We start from the raw sequence: 21,203 nt of genomic DNA on the forward strand, positions 1-21,203 counted from the left end.
GTTTGGTGAAAGTTGCAAAAGTCTGGTCGCCACTCCAGCAATCTTATGGCTAAAACTATTGTTAATGTATGCAGGTTAGACCCGTCCTTATCCAGTGTAGTACATCTCTGTTCCATTTAGATAAATGCCCCAAACCCTTTCACCACCATCACTTCATTTTCAGCCTGAATCGAACATCTTCAAGGAAGTTAACTGACTGTGAAAGTCCAGTTTCCACCCTTGCCAAACTTGGATGGAAGTCCTGAACTTGATTGTAGAGCCACCAGTGGCTTTTACAAGTTATGTCCCTTCTATGTCCCTCCTACTGACCAATCAGATTCCACCTCTCATGTTACTTGCATTTGCTTCAAATAATATGGTGGTGCCCAGTCAAGACAATCTGATTGATAATCAAAATCTATATTGTAATAAAACGGGTCTTACTTTGTGAAGTGCATCAAATCAATCGAGCATCTTGATAAAAAGCATGAAAGGATTTAGAAAATATCTGTTGATGTCGATTTGACAGTACACATGCTTTGTAAATCCTGCAATTGACTGAAATCTGCACAGCTGTCTACGAACCGGATGTCGATTTCGTTACGCGATTTTGATTGGACTATGCATAGACTCGTTTGTCCAGCCAAAATATAACTCCATAATTCCAACCTCGTTCGGCATGGATGGAAACTGGACTTTTATAGTCAGTGAACTCCCTTGCCTTGGGAAGATGGATTCGAATGGCACAACACTAAAAAAAAGCCATCCAATCAAATTATTCTCTATAGCATGAGAAATTATGTGCCAAATTAGAGATGGGGTGATGTCACTTCCAAAATGAAGTTGTGGTGGTTAATGGGTGCAGGCCAGTAATCCAAATAGAATGGAGATATAATAATACACTGGATAATCGAGGATAATTAATAATATACTGGATAATCGAGGATAATTAACACCGTGATTACTTATCTCATGAGGCCATGGAATAATTTCTTATAATTATATCATCATATTTCTATGTACCTATGACCAAATTAGATTCTCAAACAAACAGCCAGTGAAAAAGTAGCTTTTAGAAGTGTTTCTAAGGAAGAGAATAAACAGGGGAATTTATCCTGCTGTGTCTCAGGAAAAACAATTAATTGATGAAGACGTCATGTAAGGGACATGTGCATCTGTGTACACATATTCCAGCATCACTCTATGATGTAAACCTAACGGTTCTCACACTTGCTCCTCACCACAAAGCATGCTAAGTGAATGGCTGAATCCCAGCCAAAAGGCGTAATTGCTGCTTCAATTACCATACTCCGAGCTGCCGCTAATCCTTGCCGCAGCTGAGGAAAACATCACTACATGGAGACAAAATAGTTCTGTGCTTATTTTGAGATCTGATGATCGCTAAATGGGCCAAGGGAGGGAACCTCACCCCCACATTTTTGTCGGTACCAAAATACTTCTGTATCATTTGATGTTTCGATAATCATGGTAATTAATGAAAATGGGATTCCTGCTCATCCGTCAGTTTCCATATCGTCCGTACAGCGGAACTTAGTGTGGTTGTAATGTGGGTACATCTTTATATGTTTACTCTGTCGAGAAAAAACACATGCCTTGGAACTGGGTTTGAAGTGAATGTGTATTTTACCATATTGACTGTTGTTTTTGAAATTTGAACAGGTGCATATTTTTCAGTGGATTCCATGTCTAAAGATACAGTGTATGTACCTCAGAACACTGGGATGTGTATGAGTGTGGAACGTGTGTGTGAACGTTCTGGTGTTTTGGAAACCTTGAACTGGTTGTTGCTGTTGCTGTTGTTTGTCAAAGTGTTCTTTGCATTCTTTGACCATCTTGTTGAGGTTTCCATTGACAGAATCATTCATTTACTGGTCTTTGATGATGTTTCACGAAGCGATCTGAAGTGGTGTGACTGGATCGATTAGTTTAACATTAACACATCATTCATTCACTGGATGTCATGGAGGATGTAACACAAAGTGATTTTTTTATGCTTATTCAGTCTTCTGTTTAAAACGTCCATCTCTTCATTCACTGAAAGTCTTGCAAGATGTTTCACAAAGGGATCTATAAGTGGATAATTCACCACATGTCTTCTAAGTCTAACTTAGAATCATTCATGCACTGGACCTCTTGTTAAGTGTTACTTAGACAGGATCACTCATCCATGTCACAGAAGATGGATCTCACAGAAGATGTTTTACAAAGTGATCTTTCTGTGACCATCTCATTGACTTTAATATAGTTACAATCATGTTCGCTGGAAAGTACTTTTGCTGGTGTTTCACAAAGTGATCTATGTTAGCTGACCCAAGTCCAACACAGACTCATTCACTGGTTGATACTGAAGACGTTGAACCACCCAGAACAATCAGATCATTAAGTGCTGTTCCCTCCTACACTTCAACATAGACTTGTGATGTGTATAGCGCTAGGTGTGAGGTATGTCAAGGTGATCGTTAAGTGCTGTTTCATCTCATCCACTTCAATATGGACTTGTGTGCAGAGCTAGGTGTGAGGTATGCCAAGGTGATCGTTAAGTGCTGTTTCCTCCTACACTTCAACATAGACTTGTGATGTGTGCAGTGCAAGGTGTGAGGTATGCCAAGGTGATCGTTAAGTGCTGTTTCCTCCTACACTTCAACGTAGACTTGTGATGTATGCAGTGCAAGGTGTGAGGTATGCCAAGGTGATCGTTAAGTGCTGTTTCATCTAATAAACTTCAACATAGACTTGTAATGTGTGCAGCGTTAGGTGTGAGGTATGCTGAGGTGATCGTTAAGTGCTGTTTCATCTCATACACTTTGACATAGACTTGTGTGCAGAGCTAGGTGTGAGGTATGCCAAGGTGATCGTTAAGTGCTGTTTCCTCCTACACTTCAACATAGACTTGTGATGTGTGCAGTGCAAGGTGTGAGGTATGCCAAGGTGATCGTTAAGTGCTGTTTCCTCCTACACTTCAACGTAGACTTGTGATGTGTGCAGTGCAAGGTGTGAGGTATGCCAAGGTGATCATTAAGTGCTGTTTCATCTAATAAACTTCAACATAGACTTGTAATGTGTGCAGCGCTAGGTGTGAGGTATGCCAAGGTGATCGTTAAGTGCTGTTTCATCTCATACACTTCAATATGGACTTGTGTGCAGAGCTAGGTGTGAGGTATGACGTCATCGTTAAGTGCTGTTTCATCTCATACACTTCAATATGGACTTGTGTGCAGCGCTAGGTGTGAGGTATGACGTCATCGTTAAGTGCTGTTTCATCTCATACACTTCAATATGGACTTGTGTGCAGCGCTAGGTGTGAGGTATGACGTCATCGTTAAGTGCTGTTTCATCTCATACACTTCAATATGGACTTGTGTGCAGCGCTAGGTGTGAGGTATGACATCATCGTTAAGTGCTGTTTCATATCATACACTTCAATATGGACTTGTGTGCAGCACTAGGTGTGAGGTATGCCAAGGTGATTGTTAAGTGCTGTTTCATATCATGCACTTCAACATAGACTTGTGTGCAGCGCTAGGTGTGAGGTATGCCAAGGTGATCATTAAGTGCTGTTTAATCTCATACACTTCAATATGGACTTGTGTGCAGCGCTAGGTGTGAGGTATGCCAAGGTGATCGTTAAGTGCTGTTTCATCTCATACACTTCAACATAGACTTGTGTGCAGCGCTAGGTGTGAGGTATGCCAAGGTGATCATTAAGTGCTGTTTCATCTCATACACTTCAATATGGACTTGTGTGCAGCGCTAGGTGTGAGGTATGCCAAGGTGATCGTTAAGTGCTGTTTCATCTCATACACTTCAACATAGACTTGTGTGCAGCGCTAGGTGTGAGGTATGCCAAGGTGATCATTAAGTGCTGTTTCATATCATGCACTTCACCATAGACTTGTGTGCAGCGCTAGGTGTGAGGTATGACATCATCGTTAAGTGCTGTTTCATCTCATTCAATTGAACATTAAATGTGAGGTACAGAAGCCTTGTGCCTTGTGTTTTGTTAACTTCGACTTGGTTGCTACAACTCTGTCCAGGATTGTTTCCAGTGGAATTCTTTGTGATCAGATGATGGATGATGACTTTAAATCCTGCAGAACATATGTTGAGCATGAAAAATGGATGCCTTTAACTTTGTTATCAGGTTACTGTGTAACACGAACACAGGTTTTACACATACTTTATGTTTGCTGCAGGTTTAAGGTGAATTACGGTCAGTTTGGAGGATGCTAATAAACAATCATATGTGCACATGTTTCGGGGGATCATTCGGTTGGTGATGCTGGAGTTCACTTGCATGCTCATGCGTTCATGCTTCTCATGGTATGGTTTTGTTAATGTACACTCTAGACATCTTGAGGTATTTCTCATCTGTGGGTATTCCAGGTTAGAATAGGTCCCTAGCAACCTATGCTGGTCGTACCTTGGGCATTCCAGGTTAGAATAGGTCCCTAGCAACCTATGCTGGTCGTACCTTGGGCATTCCTGGTTAGAATAGGTCCCTAGCAACCTATGCTGGTCGTACCTTGGGATTCCTGGTTAGAATAGGTCCCTGGCAACCTATGCTGGTCATACCTTGGGGATTCCTGGTTAGAATAGGTACCCACTGGTCATAGGATGCCTGGCATTGTACCCCAATGGTTGGGGACATCCCCATAAAAGCAATCACTGGCTTGTCTGGTCCAGACTTGAATCTACTGGAAAAGTGTTGAATGAGAAGCAACAAACAAGCAAACTTTTCCTGTGTTAATTTAGCAACCAAGATGAACATTTCAGACAAAAAGATACTCATAAGATTGTTGTGATGAGTTGTTGTTTTTTCATTGCAGGGGACACTGGTAAATACTACTGTGGCATGAAGGTGTTGTCCTGCCCTTGCTGCGATGGCCACTGTGGACCCGACAATGGCTGTAACTGCCCAGCCTGTCAGAAGCTGGACCAGGAGGAATCAGCGCTGTTGGCGATGGAGGCGACGCAGCCCAAGCCGTCGATGCCTGTCATTGAGTCATGGACTTGGGGGCAACAGCCAGGTAGGTGTATGGATGAGGAGAGGGCGGGAGGGGAATTTGGGGGCAACAGCCAGGTAGGTGTATGGATGGGGAGAGAGCAGGAGGGGATTTTGGGGCAACAGGGGTGGGGAGAGTGTGGGAGGGGGATTTGGGGGCAATCAGCCAGGTAGGTGTATGGGTGGGGAGAGGGTGGAAGGGTGATTTGGGAGCAATCAGCCAGGTAGGTGAATGGATGGGGAGAGGGGTATTTGGGGGCAACAGCCAGGTAGGTGTATGGGTGGGGAGAGGGTGGGAGGAGGATTTGGGGGCAATCAGCCGGGTAGGTGTATGGGTGGGGAGAGGGTGGGAGGGGGATTTGGGGGCAAAATCAGCCAGGTAGGTGTATGGGTGGGGAGAGGGCGGGAGGGGATTTGCGGGCAATCAGCCAGGTAGGTGTATGGGTGGGAGGGGGATTTGGGGGCAATCAGCCAGATAGGTGTATGGTTTGGGAAAGGGTGAGAGGGGGATTTGGGGACATCAGCCAGGTAGGTGTATGGCTGGGGAGAGGGTGGGAGGGGGATTTGGGGGCAACATCCAGGTAGGTGTATGGGTGGGGAGAGGATGGGAGGGGGATTTGGGGTCAATCAGCCAGGTAGGTGTATGGGTGGGGAGAGGGCGGGAGGGGGATTTGCGGGCAACAGGGATGGGGAGAGGGTGGAAGAGGGATTTAGGGGTACTAGCCAGGCAGGTGTTATGGTAGGGGAGAGGGTGGGAGGAGGATTTGGGGGCAATCAGCCAGGTAGGAGTATGGGTGGGGAGAGGGTGAGAGGGGTTTCGGGGCAATCAGCCAGGTAGGTGTATGGCTGGGGAGAGGGTGAGATGTACGTTTTGTAAATATGGTATATATTGAAACAGAAATATGATGTTACTCCACCGTGAATTTCAGACATCAACAAGCTCAAAGAATGCCTACATTCCCTATTACATGAGCACCAGCATCTGTGTATTCAGTCGGCAGCGACAACGTTGTCGGCCACGCGACTACACCAGCGACTGGCAGTGTTGGAGCGATACTTCACCGCCGTATGTAGACAAAGTCCCTATGACAAACGGGCTCCAACCAAGAAAAGACAAGCTAACCAGAGCAACCTCAACAAGCAGAAAAGGTATGCACTGTCATGAAGGAGTGTCATTTATGGATCATGTTGGGTGTGGTGTGGATGTTGTTGGCTGTGGTGTGGATGATGTTGACTGGGGTGTGGATGATGTTAGATGTGGTGTTGAGGTTGCTGTGGTGTGGATGATGTTGGGTGTGGTGTGGATGATGTTAGATGTGGTGTGGATGATGTTGCTGTGATGTGGATGATGTTGACTGTGGTATGGGTTATGTTGCTGTGGTGTGGATGATGTTGGTTGTGGTGTGGATGATGTTGCTGTGGTGTGGATGATGTTGCTGTGGTGTGGATGATGTTGGTTGTGGTGTGGGTGATGTTGGATGTGGTGTGGATGATGTTGCTGTGGTGTGGATGATGTTGGATGTGGTGTGGGTGATGTTGGATGTGGTGTGGATGATGTTGGTTGTGGTGTGGATGATGTTGGATGTGGTGTGGATGATGTTGGATGTGGTGTGGATGATGTTGGATGTGGTGTGGGTGATGTTGGATGTGGTGTGGATGATGTTGCTGTGGTGTGGGTGATGTTGGATGTGGTGTGGATGATGTTGGATGTGGTGTGGGTGATGTTGGATGTGGTGTGGATGATGTTGGATGTGGTGTGGATGATGTTGGTTGTGGTGTGGATGTGGTGTGGATGATGTTGGATGTGGTGTGGATGATGTTTGATGTGGTGTGGGTGATGTTGGATGTGGTGTGGATGATGTTGGATGTGGTGTGGATGATGTTGGATGTGGTGTGGATGATGTTGGATGTGGTGTGGATGATGTTGGATGTGGTGTGGATGATGTTGGATGTGGTGTGGGTGATGTTGGATGTGGTGTGGATGATGTTGCTGTGGTGTGGGTGATGTTGGATGTGGTGTGGATGATGTTGGATGTGGTGTGGATGATGTTGGATGTGGTGTGGATGATGTTGGATGTGGTGTGGGTGATGTTGGATGTGGTGTGGATGATGTTGCTGTGGTGTGGGTGATGTTGCTGTGGTGTGGATGATGTTGGTTGTGGTGTGGATGATGTTGGTTGTGGTGTGGATGATGTTTCTGTTGTGTGGATGTGGTGTGGATGATGTTGCTGGGGTGTGGATGATGTTGGATGTGGTGTTGATGATGTTGCTGTGGTGTTGATGATGTTTCTGTTGTGTGGATGTGGTGTGGATGATGTTGCTGGGGTGTGGATGATGTTGCTGTGGTGTGGATGATGTTGGATGTGGTGTGGATGATGTTGGTTGTGGTGTGGATGATGTTGGATGTGGTGTGGATGATGTTGCTGGGGTGTGGATGATGTTGCTGTGGTGTGGATGATGTTGGATGTGGTGTGGATGATGTTGGTTGTGGTGTGGATGATGTTGGATGTGGTGTGGGTGATGTTGGATGTGGTGTGGATGATGTTGGTTGTGATGCTGATGATCTTGACTGCCATTGATATCTATGTTGTCTTCTTTCAGTTCCTCCTCAAAGCCAGCAGAGAAAGCCACGATGGGACTTGCGAGAGTGGGATCCCGGGCAGCTCTGAGCTTTGCGTTTGCATTCCTTCGACGAGCCTGGCGTTCAGGTGAAGATGCTGACTTGTGTAGTGAGCTGCTCCAGGAGTCGCTGGATGCCCTGCGGTCTCTGCCTGAAGCCACGCTGTTTGACGAGGCATCTGTCTCCTCCGTCTGGCTGGAGGTGGTGGAGAGAGCCACCAAGTTCCTCCACTCGGTGGTAGCAGGGTGAGTGTGTCCTCCTCCGCTCGGTGGTAGCAGGGTGAGTGTGTCCTCCTCCACATGGTGGTAGCAGGGTGAGTGTGTCCTCCTCCACTCGGTGGTAGCAGGGTGAGTGTGTCCTCCTCCACATGGTGGTAGCAGGGTGAGTGTGTCCTCCTCCACTCGGTGGTAGCAGGGTGAGTGTGTCCTCCTCCACTCGGTGGTAGCAGGGTGAGTGTGTCCTCCTCCACATGGTGGTAGCAGGGTGAGTGTGTCCTCCTCCACTCGGTGGTAGCAGGGTGAGTGTGTCCTCCTCCACATGGTGGTAGCAGTGTGAGTGTGTCCTCCTCCACTCGGTGGTAGCAGGGTGAGTGTGTCCTCCTCCACTCCATGGTAGCAGGGTGAGTGTGTCCTCCTCCACATGGTGGTAGCAGGGTGAGTGTGTCCTCCTCCACTCGGTGGTAGCAGGGTGAGTGTGTCCTCCTCCACATGGTGGTAGCAGTGTGAGTGTGTCCTCCTCCACTCGGTGGTAGCAGTGTGAGTGTGTCCTCCTCCACATGGTGGTAGCAGGGTGAGTGTGTCCTCTTCCACATGGTGGTAGCAGGGTGAGTGTGTCCTCTTCCACATGGTGGTAGCAGGGTGAGTGTGTCCTCCTCCACTCGGTGGTAGCAGGGTGAGTGTGTCCTTCTCCACTCGGTGGTAGCAGGGTGAGTGTGTCCTCCACTCGGTGCTAGTAGGGTGAGTGTGTCCTCCTCCACTCAGTGGTCGCAGGGTGAGTGTGTCCTCCTCCACTCGGTGGTTGCAGGGTGAGTGTGTCCTCCTCCACTCCATGGTAGCAGGGTGAGTGTGTCCTCGTCCACTCGGTGGTAGCAGGGTGAGTGTGTCCTCCTCCACTCGGTGGTAGCAGGGTGAGTGTGTCCTCCTCCACTCCATGGTAGCAGGGTGAGTGTGTCCTCGTCCACTCGGTGGTAGCAGGGTGAGTGTGTCCTCCTCCGCTCCATGGTAGCAGGGTGAGTGTGTCCTCGTCCCCTCGATGGTAGCAGGGTTAGTGTGTCCTCCTCCACTCCATGGTAGCAGGGTGAGTGTGTCCTCGTCCACTCGGTGGTAGCAGGGTGAGTGTCCTCCTCCACTCGGTGGTAGCAGGGTGAGTGTCCTCCTCCACTCGGTGGTAGCAGGGTGAGTGTGTCCTCCTCCACTCGGTGGTAGCAGGGTGAGTGTGTCCTCGTCCACTCGGTGGTAGCAGGGTGAGTGTCCTCCTCCACTCCATGGTAGCAGGGTGAGTGTGTCCTCCTCCACTCGGTGGTAGCAGTGTGAGTGTGTCCTCCTCAACTCGGTGGTAGCAGGGTTAGTGTGTCCTCCTCCACTCCATGGTAGCAGGGTGAGTGTGTCCTCGTCCACTCGGTGGTAGCAGGGTGAGTGTGTCCTCCTCCGCTCCATGGTAGCAGGGTGAGTGTGTCCTCGTCCCCTCGATGGTAGCAGGGTTAGTGCGTCCTCCTCCACTCCATGGTAGCAGGGTGAGTGTGTCCTCGTCCACTCGGTGGTAGCAGGGTGAGTGTCCTCCTCCACTCGGTGGTAGCAGGGTGAGTGTCCTCCTCCACTCGGTGGTAGCAGGGTGAGTGTGTCCTCCTCCACTCGGTGGTAGCAGGGTGAGTGTGTCCTCGTCCACTCGGTGGTAGCAGGGTGAGTGTCCTCCTCCACTCCATGGTAGCAGGGTGAGTGTGTCCTCCTCCACTCGGTGGTAGCAGTGTGAGTGTGTCCTCCTCCACTCGGTGGTAGCAGGGTTAGTGTGTCCTCCTCCACTCCATGGTAGCAGTGTGAGTGTGTCCTCCTCCACATGGTGGTAGCAGGGTGAGTGTGTCCTCCTCCACTCGGTGGTAGCAGGGTGAGTGTGTCCTCCACTCGGTGGTAGCAGTGTGAGTGTGTCCTCCTCCACTCGGTGGTAGCAGGGTTAGTGTGTCCTCCTCCACTCCATGGTAGCAGTGTGAGTGTGTCCTCCTCCACATGGTGGTAGCAGGGTGAGTGTGTCCTCCACTCGGTGGTAGCAGGGTGAGTGTGTCCTCCTCCAGCTCCTTCCTGCAGGCAGAGAGACACAACTTGGATACTGTTCACAAACGGCAGACAAACCCAGCTCATTCACTTTCAGGGGTAATAAATCAGTAACACTAAAGTAAAGAAAATCCCTGTGCTTAGGAAAGACGAAGAGAGTACCCATGTACTTTTCTGTTAAAAGAAAGGTTGTCAGCTTTTTTATTTTTATTGGATCACCTCATTTTTTATGTATTTGTGTAGGTATTGAGGCATGTAGTCAGGGAGCCTATTGGATTGGATTGGATTGGTTAGAATACTGGTTAGAATACTGGTTAGAATACTGGTTAGAATATCGGCTCATCTCACCTGGGTACAATATGTGAAGCCCATACCGGATGTCTCCAGCTATGATATGATTGGAATAGTGCAGAAGTCGGCATTGAACTCAGTTCATAAGATAACATACAACTTTATGGATAACAACTGGTTTATTGCATCAAGGTTGAGTTTGATAACTCACTTACTTCTAGAATGACAATCAAACGGTGAAACCCAATTCACTCACTCACTCACACACTTGTTGTTGCTACCCTTGAAGATCTGGATCTTCAGCAACCCATGCTTGTCGTAAAAGGCGACTATGCTTGTCGTAAGAGGTGACTAACGAGATCAGATGGTCAGGCTTGTTGACTTTGTTGATGCATGTCATCGTATCCCAATGGCGTGGATCTATGCTCATGATATCAATCACTGGATTGTCTGGTCCAGACTTGATGACATACAGACCACTGTCATATAGCTGGAATAATGCTGAGTGAGGCGTTAAACAACGAACTAATAAAATTGTTGTTTCAAAGACCTGAGTACAATATATGAAGCCCATCTTGGATATCTCCAGGTGTGATATGGCAGGAATAGGTGCTAAAATTGTTACAAAACCCAACTTACTCACTCCCTCACTCACTTGGTGCAGAGATCTGAGTTCAATATATGAAGTACATTCTGAGTGATATATCTGCACACTCACTCACTCACTCACTCACACTCTTCTTGTTGTTGTTGCAGAGACCTAAGCGGCAGCAGCAGTGCCCGCGGCTCCAGTAAGATTCCAGTCCAGGACCAGCAGATTGCTCTAGCTCTCCTCCTGGAACTAGCAGTCCAGCGAGGATCTCTCAGTCACATCCTGTCATCAGTATTACTTCTCCTCAACCTCTGGAACAACAGTCACCATGAATACGACAACCGCATCAGCAGCAGCCTCATCTCTGCGCCACTGCTGCCGCTGATCAAACGTTTCGAGAGTGTCCACAATTCCAAGTCTCGGATCTTTGAAATGTCCAGATGGGATGATGTAAGTTGAAGGCAGTGTTTAAATATCCGCAGTCCACGACGGTCTATTTTGCTAATGGACGGTCAGTTTTGAAAAGTTGTCTTTATTTTGTTCTCTAAATTACCATAGCAGTCTAGTTTTTATTCAATATAAGAGGTAAATTAACAGTAAATGTTTAACATATTATTGATGAATAAAATTTTAATGCGTTAAAGCTACTAACTTGACAGTCCACCAGTTTATTGTTAGTTTCTGAGAATTAACATTGAACAGTACTATTCTTATGTTTAATGTTAAGAAAATTCTGACTGGCAACATTTTATCTGGTCTGGTAACTTTGCAGCGTTGCCAGTCTGGTTGTCTGACTGACATTTGGGGGAATTTTAATCACTGTTGAAGATGGAAATATTTGTTATGAACTCAAACAGAGCCCTGTGATTATCATTTGAGGAAACTTTACTGTGGGTGAGGGGGCCCCAGTGGCTGGTGACCAAATCTCAGCTGTGATGTGAGACTCCCACACTGGTTTGTCTGCTCCGGATACGGTCACTTCATCGTGACAAGTTACGGTCTGTGACATCACTGATAAGTTTGAAGCCAGGCTTGATCAGATCTGTTCAGTCCAGTAAACTCAGTTCATAGTGATCAGTTAAATGAGACTAAGTCATCTGAAAATGGTGCTAAGTAACAAGTTCAGGCAAGTAGACTCAAAGGTCTTTGGCACAGACTGATGATATGGCTGTAATTTTGATGACTAGGGCATAAAACGAATATCACACTTTTTGTGGACATAAAACCATATCCAGACCCCCATTTCACAAAGGACTTGTAACGCTTTGACTCTCCGATCCCTTTAGTTAAAACTTACGACAAGCATAGTCGCCTTTTATGGCAAATTTGGGTTGCTGAAGCCCTATTTTACCCCGGATCTTTACAGGTCATGGTGTTTTGTAGTTTTACAAGAGGGGATGCAAAGGTAGTTTTATTAATTAACCTATGGTACAAATCGTCCTTGACAAGTTCTGTGAGGTTGATATTCACCTGCTTGTTTACAGACGGGCTCCTTCCATGTGAGCCCCACGGAATGTTTCCTGCGATATCTGACATACCCTGAAGACGAGAACACGGCCGTGGACCTGAGACAGAGTGCCGTGGTGATCATGGCCCATCTGGACAGACTGGCCGCACCCTACCTCCCCCCCAGCTCCAACCACAAGGTCAGTCCGTGCACCCTACCTCCCCTCCAGTTCCAACCACAAGGTCAGTCCATGCACCCTACCTCCCCCCCAGCTCCAACCACAAGGTCAGTCCGTGCATATCTTTTAACATTCAGTTTTTTTACACCGAGGATAGTGACCTGGGTCCTGTTCTTCAAAGCTGGTTTGCCCGATTATGTTTTCTCGGTTTCTCACCATACCCGTGCTCGTGGGTTTCACCAAAGTGGTAAACGTCAGAGACCTGCATCACTTTGGGCATTCCTCCCTAATCAAGCTGACACGCTGTGATATAACTGGAATACTGTTCAAAGTGGCGTTAAACCCAACTCACTCTCTTCACAAGGCTATCATAGCATTAAGACAGTTGTAATTCCAAAATGTTCATATGGACATGTGTAGCACTAAGATCCTCTTTTGGACCAGGGTCACGTTCCACAAAGTGATCATAGCTCAACGACAGTCGTAAGTCTATGTTAAAATATGGGAATTACAATAACCTTAGTGCTAAGATAGCTTTGTGGAATGGATCCCAGGGTTTGATGTGTGTCGTTAAGCTTATGATGTGTATGTCATCTTGAGCTTGTTTCCCCAGAACCACCGGTCGGCAGTGACGCAGGAAGTGATGGGGTGGGGCTGGCTGGGGTGGATGGGCGGAACCAGCAACAACGGACCGCACCTCCTGGACTTCTTCAACGACATGGGCGGCATCCAGCAGGTGGCGTGTGCCGAGAGGTGTCTTCTGGCGCTGACGAGAACCGGTCGCGTCTACACCATGTTCTACAGCTCTGAGACACAGGTGCGTACACCAGGCGTCGATGTAGGGCAGTGAAGATGTCTATGGATTCTTGGCTGAAATTTCCAGATTACATTCCCTTGCTAACTCCATGCCCCTGTAGAAATGCCAGGTCAGAATACTTCCCAGTACTTGATGCTTTACGAATGATCAGGAATCATTGGTCAGGTGCACTGACATGGCATATTGTGTGTCATCAATCCCCAAAGGTGTTTACCTTACTATCAACCACTGTGAATACACAATGCCATTTAGAAAGTGGTCAAATGGAACAAATTTTATATTTGGGTAACACTTTGTTAGTAAAGTACAGATTCTCATACATTTTTTTTAGTCCCTTCTGGGATTCGAACCCACACTGCCAGAGTGAGGCACCTAATCGCCAGCACACAAAGTCAGCGATCTAACCCACTCAGGCAATGAGCCTCGGTAAAACCTTACTCACTCACTCAGTCGTATGTATTGTTATACACATGCCTCTGTTTGCAGTCCCCACAACCTGTGGGTGGGTTCGGAGACAAGGAGGTGATCAAGCTGGCCGCCCACCCCGACAGCAAGCACTTCCTGGCCCTGACGGCAGAGGGGGACGTCTACTCCTGGGGTAACGGCGATGGTGGGAGGCTGGGCCATGGGGACTGCATGTAAGATTCACTCTTTGTTCAGCTGTAGCAATAGGATTCTTTAGGCTGTGTTCTCACTACTCATTCACCTTCATCTTTCATCTGCTGAAGCAAGGGACTGCATGAGTGACAGGGAGAGTAACTACATTTGAATATAAAAAATGTTCTGCGATAATATTCAGATATGTAATGTATTTGAAAATATAATGAGCGTATTTTCAAATATACTAAATGTGAATAATCTAAAATATATGGATGTAAACGTTAAGAAAACTACATAAATACAAACGTGTATACTCATGTGAACGTACCAATGCAAAGATGCTGTATTTGCTATTGTTGATGTTTTAATGTTTTATGGTGCACTGTATTACAGTTTTGCCACAATTTGAAATACCAGTATATTGCATTTGAAAAAATCAAGCATATTTACTGGCAAAGTTGGCAAAGTTTACAAAGTAAAGTCAGATTGAAATGATTAAATTCAGAAATTAGCAACTTGATTGATTCCTGTGATCAAAAAGGCAAAATTGTTCATTACCAGCTTCCTGTGTATATATACCGTGTCTATTATGCATGTATTGTAACATCCAACAAAAAATTTAAAATGTGCAGTATTATACTGATGTGAGCACACAAATGTATTAGATATGAACTTGTTTAATAACAGACTATACCCCTGAAGGTCCAGGTTTAAATAGGTCTTTAGCAACCCATGCTTGCTGATAAGGCGACTATGCTTATTCGCAAGAGGCGACTAACAGGATCGGGTGGTCACTCTCGCTGACTTGGTTGATGCATGTCATCGTATCCCAACTGCATAGATCGATGCTCATGATGTCAATCACTGGATTGTCTGATCCAGACTCGATTTTTTACAGACTGCTGTCATGTAGCTGGAATAATGCAGAGTGCGGTGTTAAACCACAAACAAAACAAACAATGTCTACTACAATGTCAGATCTGTTTCCGACTTGAGGCAGCGGGAATGTGAGTCTATGAGATCATTATGTACTCCATCTTGCAGCTCCCGTGACGAGCCCACCCTCATCACCGGCATCTCTGGGAAGCACATCGTGAACATCTGCAGCGGCAGCACCTACAGCACCGCCGTCACAGCCAACGGGGAACTATACACATGGGGGCGGGGCAACTACGGCCGTCTTGGGCACGGCAGCAGCGAGGATAGCACCTACCCCGGCCTCGTCACAGCACTGAAGGGTCACCGCGTCATCGACATTGCATGTGGCAGCGGAGACGCTCAGACAGTCGCTGTCACAGATACTGGTAAATAGATGGCGAATACATTTTGTTATTAAGAGACGTCTGGTATTAATGATCATATGCAAAATATGTTTGATGTTCCATGGAATTAACAAAGTTCAATAATATTTATATTGGAGCAATTTACTGAAATTTTATTTATTTTTCCTGATGAAGTAGCTTCTAATTGATCAGTTCATAATTTCATGCACTACATTGTCTGTCCAGGATTGATTATTTACAGCGTGTCACATGGCGTGAATATTGAGTGCAGCATTGAACAACAAACAAATGCATGTATTGATGAAACTACCCACAGGTGCTGTCTACTCGTGGGGGGACGGGGACTACGGGAAGCTGGGTCGAGGGGGCAGTGACGGGTGTAAGACCCCCAAGCTGGTGGAGAAGCTGATGGGCCAGGACATCATCAGGGTGTACTGTGGGGCTCAGTTCAGCCTCGCCCTCACCAAGGCGGGGGCTCTCTTCTCATGGTGAGAATATATGCGGCCATCTTGTCTCTTTGAGTACCACCACAGTGGTATGGTTGATAGAGTGTCTGCCCGGAGAGCAGATTGTCAGTGGTTTTATCCCTGCGTCGTACCAAATGACATAATGCTTGTTGTTACCCTGCCTGGCTTCTTTGGATTCCTTAGACCTTAGACCTTAGACCTTAGTTCTTTCAGCCCTTTGCTTATCAGTTTCACCATGTGTTTTTTTTTTTTTTAACACACCTGTGAAGATCCGGGGTAGAATAGGTCTTCAGCAACCCATGCTTGCCGTAAAAGGCGACTATGCTTGTTGTAAGAGGTGACCAACAGGATCAGGTGGTCAGGCTCGCAGACTTGGTTGATGCATGACGACCCGTGAAGATCCGGGGTAGAATAGGTCTTCAGCAACCCATGCTTGCCGTAAAAGGCGACTATGCTTGTTGTAAGAGGTAACCAACAGGATCCCAATTGTGTGGATCAATGGTCATGATGTCAATACATTGGACAGCTGGTCCAGACTTGATTATTTACAAACCACTGTCCTATAGCTGGAATATTGCTGAGTGCGGCGTTAAACAACCAACAAAAATTGTTTTTACAACTCAAGGCACTTCTACTTTTCGCTTTCCTCCCACACAGCTATGTTATAACTGAAATTATGTTTGAATTCTTTTTCTCATCAGTGCTCTGAATCCTATACAAGCAAAAGTGTCTGATGCATATTAAACAATCTTCAGTAATAAATATGTGTCTTTTATAAATTATCAGTTATGATCAAATTCATGTCAATACATGCAGCATCTACAGACCTTTAGAAACTTAGACATAAAACATGTTTACCAGTGTAGCATTTTTGTGTGGATAACATGTTTGTTAAATTACCAACAGGGGAAAGGGAGATAACTACCGCCTGGGACACGGCTCAGAGGACCATGTACGACACCCGAAGCAGATTGATGGATTGATGGGGAAGAAGGTTGTGGATGTTGCCGTGGGGTCCATGCACTGCGTGGTCATCACGGAGGATGGGGAGGTGTTCTGCTGGGGGAAGAACGAGCAGGGGCAACTGGGAGATAACTCCGTCGGGAACATCATCGAACCCACGCTGATGTCTGGCTGTGAAAGCAGAAACATTGTTGGGGCATCGTGTGGACCCTCTCAGGTTTGTCAAGCTCTGTTTCGTGTGCTTGTGGTTTTTTATGTTCTTTATGTAATTTGTAATGTTCATGTTGCCATGGCATATTGATGACCCGGGTTAGAATCTGTTTTCAGCAACCCATGCTTGTCGTAAGAGGCAACTATTGTGATCGTTTGGCCGGGCTCAATGACTTGGTTGATGCATGTCATTGTATTCCAATTGCAGAGATTGATGCTCATTATGTCGATCACTGGATTGTCTGGTGCAGAGTTGTTTATTTACAGACTGTCGTCATATGGCTGGAATATTGCTGAGTGAGGTGTTAGACAACCAACCAACAAACAAACAAAAAACATTTTGATATGTACAAGAGGAGTTTTGTCTAAGTAAATGTTCTTTATAAAAAAATATTTGTCACTTAGGAGTGTGTGTGCCTAGAATGGGTGCATATGGCCTCCATACACATTATTTTATTTCAAGAAAGAAATTAGATTGGTCAACAGACACATTGCCTATTTGAAGACACCTCCATTACAAAATATTTCATTACCTGTATATTAGTTATGAAACAACACCTTGAAACATAATGACAAACTAACAGAATTAATTAGTTTTTGATGCATATACTGTTAACATTCTGAAAGGATAAAACATTATATGGCTGTATATTCCTGTCCACAGACCTTCATCTGGTCCTCCAGTGGCCACTGGTCAGTTGGGTCTCGCATCCCCTTCACTGTCGACACCTGCAAGTCCACCTTTGAGCAGCTGAACGAGATGTTGACGGAGGTGTGCGAGGGGATGGATGGACGGAGCGACTGGCCGCCGCCCCAGGAGAAGGAGTGCATGGCTGTAGCAGGCCTCAACCTGCTCAATCTACAGGTACAGATATGTCACGTCTTACTTCAGATTACAGTCGTGCCTCGTTTATACGGACACTTGCGTCATTTCACAATTCGTCCGTATAAACAAATTTCCGTATAACTGAAACCAGCTTCTTACTGGAAGAGTTACTTCCCTTCAATTATGCAACTCATGACAGATGACAGAACAAACATATACATCCACTCAATCTTTATTCATACACGTTTCAAAAAGTCTGTCATGGAAGTTTGAACTGTCACCAATTGTCGATTTTCCTATGGTATGTCCAAATTCAGTGCCATAATGCTTACTGATGGTTTCTAAACTTGCTGACGGGTGTTTTTCTTTAAACAGACAAATTTCCCTTTTTTTGCGTGCTGTAACTGCGTGTCGCTTACGTTTCGCTGATTGACAGGCCATACTTACACAACTTTGACCTCTGACCTCCACAGATGCCATATTTATCGAAGGGGATTACATGTACAATAAACAAGCTCGTCTCAAACAGAGCCATTAGTGATGTCATTTGATTGTGACGTCATGGTAACCAATGACCTCACAATCGTCTGCAATGGTCTGCAAATTGTGATGCAATTTCATTGCAGCGATTTCTACAGTATAGATATCGCTTGATCTCACCCAAGCGATATCTCCTGTGGGAGCCAGTTTTGGATGATAAACACGCGTGTTCAACCGATACTGAGATTGAGAGAACAAGTTACAAGGTAACCATGTCATCCTGTTCCAGCTCCATGCAACAGTGTCTCAGGCGGAGGACGTGGAGTGTCTCGGTCTGGGGCAAGGCAGCCCCCTGGTGGTCAGCTTGAAACAAAGAGTTGTGGCCCTTGCTAGTAACTCTGGTGTACTGAATACAGTCCAGATGGCAGCACAGGCCACACTACAGAGCGGCTGGTCCATTTTGCTCCCTACGGCGGAGGAGCGGGCACGGGCTCTGTCCTCACTACTGGCCACTGGAAGTGAGTATAGGCAGCAGCTGCAGGATACACACAGTAATGCAGTGTTCCAAATAGAGGGGGAAGTCCTGGGTTCTTTGAGGTCTTCTATGTATCAAAGGGCCCCTAAATCTTGAACTTTTAACATTAGGGTTATTACAATGATCTCTTGACTTTCGTGCTTACTTTTAATCACTGGTAATGAATGCATCTGTGTCCTTATATGATTGGCAGAAAGAAGTTTAAAGTTGGATTTGAAAACCTGAAGTCTTAAAGGGTTTTTCAATGCATATGAATTCTTGATAAACGCTTGACTTTCTTTTTCCTCATTTCACTCAATGTGAAGTTGTACTGTCTTTAAGATTTATTTTATCGGTTACCTCAGCTCTAATATGTCATACACTTGTACTGTCTTTAAGATTTATCTTATCAGTTACCACAGCTCTAATATGTCATACACTTGTACTGTCTGTAAGATTTATTTTATCAGTTACCACAGCTCTAATATGTCATACGCTTGTATTTACACACACTCAAGCTAGTTGCATTATGTAACAGGCTAATATTCCTCATAGTAATATGAAAATATGTATTTATTTATTCAGTATGATACATTTATGTGCTATGTCCAGTGGAATCTGCTGATGTTGTCTGCCATGTATGTGATGCTACGTTCCCGGTTGTGTCCAGGTCGTGACCTGACCGTGATGAGTCCGGGTCAGAGGTTCATGACGGACCTGCTGGTGAGCAGTCTGATGGCCGAGGGGGGCCTGGAGTCCGCGCTGCAGGCGGCCATCAAGAAGGAAATCCAGGAAATAGAAGACAAGAAGGTAGGACTGCTGGCAGTGTTGAGGACTACAAGGCATTCATGTGTTAAAGGGGACCAGGCTCCCACTATTTGGCAGCCCCAGCAAATTGATGCAAGACCCTCAAACTCAGCTTTGTCCGTTGCTAGTTCAGTTTTGTAATGCGTATCAGTCTAGCAGTTAATGACAACATCATTTGTACAGAGACATTTTTAACTACTCAAAAGAAGTTGAGGAACACCCAATAGACAGATTAACTATTGTGATATGAAAGAATCAAGTGTTCTTCAACCTCTTTTGAGAAATATATCCAGTTACTGTATTGAGAAACGGAGAGAAAATATTGATATGAAAAAAATCAAGGGTTCTCTTTTGAGAAATATATCCAGTTACTGTATTGAGAAACGGATAGAAAATATTGATATGAATAAATCAAGGGTTCTCTTTTGAGAAGTATATAATTTAGTTACTGTATTTAGAAACAGAGAGAAAATTGGCACCAGACACTGAAACATTGTTTCCTATGAGTGAAGTACCGTATTCAACGTAATAAGCACCCAGGGTGCTCTCAAAATTAGAAATAGGGGGATCTTATTAGAATATTATTTTGGTGGAAAAAACAGAGTTGAAAGATAAATTTCGTGGTTTATGCTGACAGTCTGAACTGTTTATATACGACATACATTTTTTCAGAATTTAATTGCCCATAATTAAGGGTGCATATAACACACGAGTGCGTATTATACACGAATAAATAAGTCTTGTGTACATTGATAAATCGGAAGGGGTGCTAATTGGGATTATTCACTTGCCAATATATTAGCAAATATCGCCGTGGGTGCTTATTAGAGCGGGGCACTTATTACATCGAATACGGTAATTATAAACAACATGGTTGTTGCTCTGACTCGCCTTATTAGACCCAAGTGTACCTTCAGGGTTTTGTTAGAAGAATTTAACTTCAGTCAGGGTGTTACATCACTATGGTTGTATGATTGTCTGGGAAGTAATATCGTTGATACTCACGTGACAGTTATTGCTAAGGCATGTTGACCTGTGATTAGTACAAGCTTTCTCCACCTCCAGGAGAAGGAGAGTGAGACAGGGGAAGACAACTCCGAGGATGGCAAGTTGAGTGAGGCCACCAATGGGGAGAAGTCGGAGCACTCAGTGATCGAGAAAGCAAGCCCCACAGTCAAGGGGGGAGATCTGGATACCAAGGCAACCATCCCACTGCTTCAGCTGATACAGCAGCTGCTCAGGTAGGCAGGAGGAGGCCACACACAGGCAATATTAGTACTTGTACTACACTCATACATATTCACCAAAGCTTCACTTCAGGCTTTCCTCCCAGATGACAAACTGTGAATCTGTGCACCAAACTCACTCACTCACTCACTCTCTCACTCACTCACTCACTCACTCACTCACTCACTCACTCACTCACTCACTCACTCACTCACTGTGTTTCAGAAACTCCTCGACTCACACACTTTCCAAGCTACAAGACGTGTCACGGGACAGCACGCTGAAGTCGCCTGATGCTGAGCCGGTGGAGACGTCGCCGTCACTGGACCTGCTGCTGCAGTTTCAAAGACTCCTGGTCTCAAAGATATTTGTCAAAGAAACAAACGAAATCTCCCGTATTCTTGATGTGAAGGATGACGAAGATCCCTCCAAACCCTCGTCGGAAATAGGTAGGACAGCTACAAGTACCAATTGTCGGAGGGGACTGGGCAGAGTTGCATCCCTTAGTTGCCAGGATCTGCTGGTTCTTGGGTTGAATCCAGGATTCACCCTAATTATGAATCTTTGTCTGTTGGATTATGGGTTTATGCAAAATGGTAATGTCAATGTGCATGA

At 45.8% G+C, this 21,203-nt stretch overlaps 1 protein-coding gene across 5 annotated transcripts in view; it reads left to right on the plus strand.

Moving 5' to 3' along the window:
* LOC124122194 (E3 ubiquitin-protein ligase HERC2-like) overlaps window positions 1–21,203 on the plus strand; it is a 150,968-nt gene that overhangs the window by 59,978 nt on the left and 69,787 nt on the right. For 4 of the 5 annotated variants that reach the window (XM_048387867.1, XM_048387868.1, XM_048387869.1 and 1 more), the window contains 15 exons: window positions 4,827–5,027; window positions 5,932–6,151; window positions 7,604–7,867; window positions 10,934–11,219; window positions 12,254–12,415; window positions 13,008–13,211; window positions 13,698–13,849; window positions 14,856–15,115; window positions 15,411–15,582; window positions 16,468–16,741; window positions 17,399–17,599; window positions 18,330–18,558; window positions 19,225–19,364; window positions 20,427–20,602; window positions 20,814–21,037. In XM_048387867.1, coding sequence (XP_048243824.1) covers window positions 4,827–5,027; window positions 5,932–6,151; window positions 7,604–7,867; window positions 10,934–11,219; window positions 12,254–12,415; window positions 13,008–13,211; window positions 13,698–13,849; window positions 14,856–15,115; window positions 15,411–15,582; window positions 16,468–16,741; window positions 17,399–17,599; window positions 18,330–18,558; window positions 19,225–19,364; window positions 20,427–20,602; window positions 20,814–21,037 — 3,165 coding nt within the window. Of the gene's footprint in view, window positions 1–4,826; window positions 5,028–5,931; window positions 6,152–7,603; window positions 7,868–10,933; window positions 11,220–12,253; window positions 12,416–12,453; window positions 12,502–13,007; window positions 13,212–13,697; window positions 13,850–14,855; window positions 15,116–15,410; window positions 15,583–16,467; window positions 16,742–17,398; window positions 17,600–18,329; window positions 18,559–19,224; window positions 19,365–20,426; window positions 20,603–20,813; window positions 21,038–21,203 lie in introns of those variants that run through there. The other variant, XM_048387871.1, reaches the window with a different exon arrangement.

Source organism: Haliotis rufescens, unplaced genomic scaffold, assembly GCF_023055435.1.
Source record: "Haliotis rufescens isolate VD_foot unplaced genomic scaffold, xgHalRufe1.0.p SCAF_7, whole genome shotgun sequence".
Classification (NCBI taxonomy): domain Eukaryota; kingdom Metazoa; phylum Mollusca; class Gastropoda; order Lepetellida; family Haliotidae; genus Haliotis; species Haliotis rufescens.